This window comes from Dreissena polymorpha, chromosome 3, assembly GCF_020536995.1.
Source record: "Dreissena polymorpha isolate Duluth1 chromosome 3, UMN_Dpol_1.0, whole genome shotgun sequence".
NCBI lineage: Eukaryota > Metazoa > Mollusca > Bivalvia > Myida > Dreissenidae > Dreissena > Dreissena polymorpha.
Window position 1 is genome coordinate 147,005,600 of NC_068357.1, and position 7,065 is coordinate 147,012,664.

Consider the following 7,065-nt stretch of genomic DNA (forward strand, 5'->3'; position numbering starts at 1 on the left):
GGTCCTGCTGATCACATCTGGTTTGTCCTGTGTTCTCATACAGGTCCGTGTTGCCTGTGATTTCATACAGGTTCGTGTTGTCTGTGTTCTCATACAGGTTCGCGTGGAGCTGCGATTCTGAGACCTGCTCATGCAATTAATTTGGTTGGGTTTAAATAAGATGTATGTCGATACATGTTACAATATGTGTTCGTGAATTAATTGTTAGTTACATGTATACAATAGAGGCGGTGCAGAAATCTAAGCCTACCTGTGTGCTTTCATGCGGTGCTTCATTCTGATCGATTGCATCCGAATCAGGCTCGATTTCAGAATGATCGTACACGTGCTCTGGTAAACAAAAGTACATTTTGGTGAGTTAAAATATCTAATTGGGTATGTTATGCTTTAAATTTCACTTTGACACTTTTATTTAATTTCATAAAATTTAATATATTTATTTTATTTTTATTTTATTCTTACCCGGTTGATCCCGTGCAAAATGAACGCCGTCTCTATTCCACAAGGAACTGAAAGATACAATAAAACAGTTATAATATAAACATACAACACTACCTCTATTTTCAGATAAAACGGATGGTTCCATTCTTTTTTCATATGCTTTTAGACAATCGCTATACATGTATATTCAGCCACTTAGCTAACTTTACTTTCGTTCCTTATTAAACACAACATCATCACCAGTGAGACATTTCAAGCTGTATGTCTCTCAAAAAAATAAATGCTTCGGCTTTAAAGAACATCCTAAAGCATGCTCGAAAGTTGAGTTAAATTATGTTTCAAAACATAGGTTTTACATCTAAATAATTGCTCTGATGCTTTTCAAACAAAAGTATGCTGCATAATGATGTAAAGTCATTTTATAAAATTGTATTTCATTATTTGACATTACTACTTCAGCTCAATAATACGGATTATGTGCATTACCTTTATTATTAACATCACAGTCGTATTTGGAATTCATGTAAAATATTTTCTACATACGTGTAATGATGCTGTTCAGTCGGGCTTTGTTGTTCTGCAAAACGGTATATGTAAATACATTAATTGGAACTATTCACAGACTGGTAAATTTCATTCGCGAACAGAAAGACAATGACTATTTCCAGCGATTCCATGTATCTTGTTGTTATACTTGAATTATATTAATTTTGGCGATTACGTTTATGTTGAACTCGATAACGTTTCTAAAGGCTAGACCTTGTACAATCAACTTAATTTCAAGGGTTATAAAGACTTCTGTAAAGGAACACAATTATATAGTTTAATCACAATCAGATTACGCGTATATTTAAATTAAATTAATTGAATCGTGTCAGTATTTCTAACAAAATGCAGTGTTTTCGAATGTTTGACTACTGAGAGATGACACTGACAGAGGTTTTAATATACAGTTTTGTGTCAGTCGCCGCTCAACTTGTCGCCAGTATTACTTGCATAAGTTATAAATTGACAGAAGACTTGTCAATTATTAATGTTGACTCTGATTTGAGGATTACAACTATATGTTATAGACGTGTTTAAACAGTAAATAGAAACAGCAACAAACATTACAGTTTAAATCAGAGCGATCACACATTTCGATTGAAAAGAAGATGATTTGTAGTATCGTTTACTATTCCTACTTTCATTTATCTTATTATATTAACAAGGCAACTATACTACAAAAACAGCAACAGTATCTTTATAATAGTTCAAATTCAATTCAAATCCGAAATTGTGTGGTCATGTAATCAATACATCTTTATAATGGAATCGAATACTAACTTTTGCTATTATTTCAATTGCGTTGAAACAAATTCGATTGGCGTTAATAAAATTGAACATTAAACAAAATCGGATATGTATGTCATTCAAAATGATAACACAGTTCTCGTTTGCACGTCTTAAACTTAAGCCTACAACACATGGATTTTACCAAGATTGAAACTTTAATATATGTTGTTATCTGTGTCAGATCAATATTTTGTTCTAAATCACAGTCATAGAATCAATATTTGATTATTTGCTATACACGGTACAGTCAATACTAAATTGCAATATATTAATGGTTATATTATACATTCACAAATTCAATTACATTCAGCAATATATTTGAATGTAAGTAACAATGGAAGAGATGTTCAAGCTACACGACTCTGAATCTTAGCCATCGTACGTTAATTATTTAATAATGTGATTTTTAGTTTAACTGTTTAGCTTTTTTGCAATGCAAGTATTTCACATAAATTGAAAAAAAAATAACTTAAAAATCTCTTTAACATGTCGCTTTTGATTGTGGACCCTCTGCATAAATTACTGCTTATCAGAAATAAACACACCAAATACAATTATTATTGAAATTTATACTTCAAGCAGTTGAATAATTTTCTGTTTTAAAAATAAGCCTTAATGTAAATTGATAAACACATACGTGTACATAAATGACGCTTCCTGCCAATAAACACTGCCAAAACAGTGCAACACAGCACTAGTAGCGGCGCAGACACAGAAATAATTAATTTCAGCGGGAACGACTCTGTTGAGTTGCTGCTTGTAACAGGAGCGATGCCTGAAAAGACACATGCTTTAAAAGGTGTTTACGATAAATTATGATAATTTAAAAATTGCGAAAATCTCTATGTGTTTATATCACATGTCATTCAAACCCAAGCTTTAAATTTATGTTTAAACACCTCCAAAGATGCATATAATAAATTTGCAACAATGTTCATGTTTTAAACGCCCATTTTGTTGGAATTAATGCACCATTGCAAGTAGAAATCAAGTAATTTACATAATTTATTAATCAATGTATAAATGCATTACTACTACTACTACTACTATTGCTACTAATACTACTAATACAGCCACCGTCGCCACCGCCGCATCCACCACCACCACCATTACCACTACCACCACCACCACCACCACTACCACTACCACCACCACCACCACCACCACCACCACCACCACCACCACCACCACCACAACCAACACCACCACCACCACCACCACCACCACCATCACCGCCACCACCATTAACATCACCGCCGCCACCGCCACCGCCACCGCCACCACCACCACCACCACCACCACCACCACCACCACCACCACCACCACCACCACCACCACCACCACCACCACCACCACCACCACCACCAACACCACTACCACTACTACTACTTCCACAAAAACTAATACTTATACTTCTACTGCTACTACTACTATCACAATTATAACTTATACTACTTATACTACCAACATAATCTACCTGGTATTTCCACAGTGACATTCTCCTCCATTAAAACAGTATATTCATTGCAGACAACACGGCAATTGATCCGACATTCCGTCGTGTGCTGTGATACGTTGACGTGTATCCAAGACTCGATGTCAAGTAATTGTCTCGACACTGTTGTGCTATGTATGTTCAAACAATAATTGTCAGAGGACCACTTAATGCTGCAAACATCAGTGAAGTCGAATGCTTTGCAGCCAATATGAAAATTGTACCCAGAGGCAACTTGGTCAATCCTAGGTGGTCTGGTCATGTTGAGATGAGACGGGGGATCTGAATTTAACAGTGCATCATATATTTGATCGGTTTATATCAATATATAAATATAACTATATTTTACACTAAACATATTTTCTACAATATCATTTCGAGGTAACGAATGTGAAATATTATTTTTAATAAGCGCAATTAGGTTGGAAACAACACATACAAAGGCTAGTCTGAGAATGCGAGCTTTCTGATTGCTTGAATATTGCATGCGTAAAAGAATACTTTATTTTTATACTGCCTACATTTTGTATTATATACCAAATACCAAGAGGCCGTCAGGATTTTTCTTCAGTCTATAAAGTTATTTTTACATGACTGTGGTATTCCCGCGAGCTGTAGTGCTCGTGTAATCATGCAGTCTGGGTTTCCGGTTTCCGGTTTGCGCATATTTTACATAAAAGTAGTTCTTTTTACAAGCCTTAAATACGGAAACGGGTTTTATATTGTGCAAATCGCTATTCCTCCCCTTAAGATTGTATTGTATTATGAAAATATATGATTGCTTCTATAAGATTATGTTTAGGTGTTTAATACGTGTAACGTATACTTGTTTTTCCAAAATAACAGTACTATATACTTTTGTTTATCAAGTAAAGGTAAAGGAAGAGCATGTGTATACAGAAACTGTACAAACATTTACTTACATGTGTAAGACAGAATCTTGCTGGTGGAATTAACTTGCGTATGCTCCTGATAATTAAGTATTGATATAGATGTACAAATAGCTGTTGTATTGCTCCACCGTCTATCCAAATTGAGCTGTTTAACTAAACTACTTGTATACAATTGGCTTGAATCGTTCAGAACGTCGATCTGCCTTGCATCATCTGCCGTTTTTCCATCCAAGGTCATCTGCAGTTTAGGCGGCGGTCTAACTTGGAATGCGGTGCATGTAATATTCACAAGATCTCCATACTTTAGCATTGGGAAACTCATCTCAAGCTCAGCTGGAGGAACTGCAGTGTATAGAATATGAAATATTATGTAGTTAAGACACGTTTGGCCACGACCTTTCTGAATGAAGGTATTACTTGTCCATTAAATAGATGCTGAACTATTACCAGTCTAACAATGTGCAATATTTACTCAAGTACAGACAATCCTTTTCCAGATACCTTACCAATTATGTAAAGAGACCCGTTTGCTCTGAACCAGATGTCGCGGTTGCTATCAAATCTAGCATAGCATTCTATTGTTTGCATGTGGCTTGTATTATTCACGTCATTTATAGTGTGCTCATACGAATTTTCAAGTAGTCTCGTATGTAAACGTAATGTGTTGATCCCAATTCGTATTTGAACTTCTTCGCTGGAAGACTTGCAAGAGATATTCTCGCCGGAGGAAACACACACACAATCCACACATCTATCTAATGAACATAGTGGGCCAAGATCTGGGTTACCTAGAATATACAAAACATGGGTTAAATGCTTCATCGCGGACTCCATGCTTATTCGCTTTTAAATTATCCTTCGTGAAAGTTTACACATATCGTTTGTGTCATCGCTGTTACATTATTGATACTTTTTTCAGACAAAATACCCCTTGTCTACCTTTTTTGAGAACATTCGAAAAATTTTAATATAATTTCAATTTCACGACGTCCGTGTTCATTACACTGCTTAGATTTGTATGATCTGTTAATACGTAAATGAGTCGAAATTACGCATATAAGAACTGACCTACAAAAACGGACACTTTGTTAGTTCTTGGATACTGTCGAATTCGTTTGCACGTTAGGAAATAATCAGTTCGTTTAGTTACATTGTAAACCGATAGAATGTAATGCCTGTTTCGTGGATCATAGTGCTCTTCGTAGACACCATGTTTGAGTATGATGACACCGACAGCCGTACGCCATCCTCGAAAGAAGTCTGTGTTACGATCAAGAACGTTTTGTGTTGGAAAGTATGCTATCCGAGAAGTATCGCCTGTCTTTGGTGGATATTCAATGACGTTTAAATAACCACACTCGTTGTCAAATACTACAAATTAATAGAGAAGTGTAAAGTTAGTGGTTAATTAGGTAAATAGAAAACTTAAAGCTTGAAAAGATTTCTAGGCTTAATCACATAATGTAATATTATAAAACATTGCATGCAGGAAACTTATATTTTGATATAATATTATAATAGATTCAACGTTAAGTCTATCTACAGACACTTAAGTATTACATGTAATTGACATAAACGTTTATATGTGTTATAAGTGTTTACAATTGGTCAAGTCTTACAAACATAATGGTGTTAAAAGTTCATTTAACAGAAACTGTACTCGCTATCGTATATTGTTTCATTTCAGAATGTGTGTAATTAAATCGTTATGCACATCGACTAAGAATATAACAACGAATGAGGCATACCTTGCAATGAAATGTTGATGGTGTTTGAAACATATTCGTTGTACACAGCATAAACAAGCGCCATATGATAAACCTTGTTTACACTTTTAAGAACAAACCACACCCCATCTTTCTCATCGTTCGGCATGTATTCAATTCCAGTTCTGATGTCGTAGTATTGCGTTCCGTGTTGAAAATAGATTTTTATTGTTATTGTTTTGGGGTTTTCTTTAATTGCCTTAATATTCGTCATCAAATGAAGTGTAATGTCCCTGTCGACAAAAGCAGGATTAACCAAAGACAGCTCACCCAGTCCGAATGCATCTGTTACATTATACGCAACTACAAAATAACATAATTAAATATGTGAAATAATAAATATGATTGTATCGCTCGGAATTATGTCCTTGCATTGACGTCTATGCTTTGAGGCTTAAAGACAACGCTTTATTACTCAATTTTAATATTTTGCCTTTGTGAAATAAATACAAATTTCGACCAAATATAACACGTTACATGTGTGGTATCTAACACAATAACAAAACGTGAACACACTTTTCTTGACTTCATTTTGACGTCACACTTGCATGATTGGTAGTGTCTGAATTATTACATAAAACGGTGAAGAACACATTCAACAAGGAAAGAATCAATTACTTACCTTTCATTACAAGTATTAACCAAATCACTGTTATTTCCATATTTGATATATTAATTTTAATACTCATATATAACGCTCGATTCACTGGAAGTTTTTAATTAAGATTGATAGTTTTATCCATGTGTTAAATATTTCCTTATTACATCGGATGTTTATGTAATTTATTCATTGTGAGCCTGAAACGTAGCGAATGTCATGCAAGTAGATCAAGTCACAGCGTACGTAATTGATGCAATTATATAACATATCAAAACAGTATTTTATCCCGAAATCCTTTTAAGCATATTTTTTTAGTTTTAGGTAAATTAAACTTGTCTTAGAATATAAATTACACTAAATGGAAACTAGCTCGATAATGCGTATTCCAGTGTGCAGACCAGATTGTGCAAAATAATTATTTTATATATTTATAAATAAATAATTGTTATATAATCTATTTTATTGCAAATGTTCATATTTACATTTAAGTCTTAAAACCTGTATGCTTTATCGTCTTAATTTACATACCATGTA

The 7,065-nt window shown here is 34.3% G+C and overlaps 1 protein-coding gene across 1 annotated transcript; it reads right to left on the bottom strand.

Annotated features, from left to right (window-relative positions):
* Positions 1-397: 397 nt before the first annotated feature.
* LOC127874023 (uncharacterized) lies at positions 398-6,044 on the bottom strand. The gene is made up of 8 exons (XM_052418127.1): positions 5,913-6,044; positions 5,233-5,535; positions 4,671-4,952; positions 4,195-4,506; positions 3,254-3,553; positions 2,414-2,551; positions 985-1,018; positions 398-509 (listed from the first exon to the last, which is right to left on the bottom strand). The coding sequence occupies exons 1-8, from the start codon at positions 6,037-6,039 to the stop codon at positions 437-439; spliced, it is 1,569 nt and encodes a 522-aa protein (XP_052274087.1). The 5' UTR covers positions 6,040-6,044; the 3' UTR covers positions 398-436.
* Between the last annotated feature and the right edge of the window lie 1,021 nt (positions 6,045-7,065).

Bases quoted from the DNA above. Each gene is read 5' to 3' on its own strand.
- LOC127874023 (XM_052418127.1), bottom strand. From the start codon at position 6,039: ATGCCGAACGATGAGAAAGATGGGGTGTGGTTTGTTCTTAAAAGTGTA. The intron at 5,536-5,912 runs GTATGCCTCATT...ATTAATTTGTAG, and splicing joins CATCAACATTTCATTGCAAG to TATTTGACAACGAGTGTGGT. The intron at 3,554-4,194 runs GTAAGTAAATGT...TGTTAAATTCAG, and splicing joins CAAGATTCTGTCTTACACAT to ATCCCCCGTCTCATCTCAAC.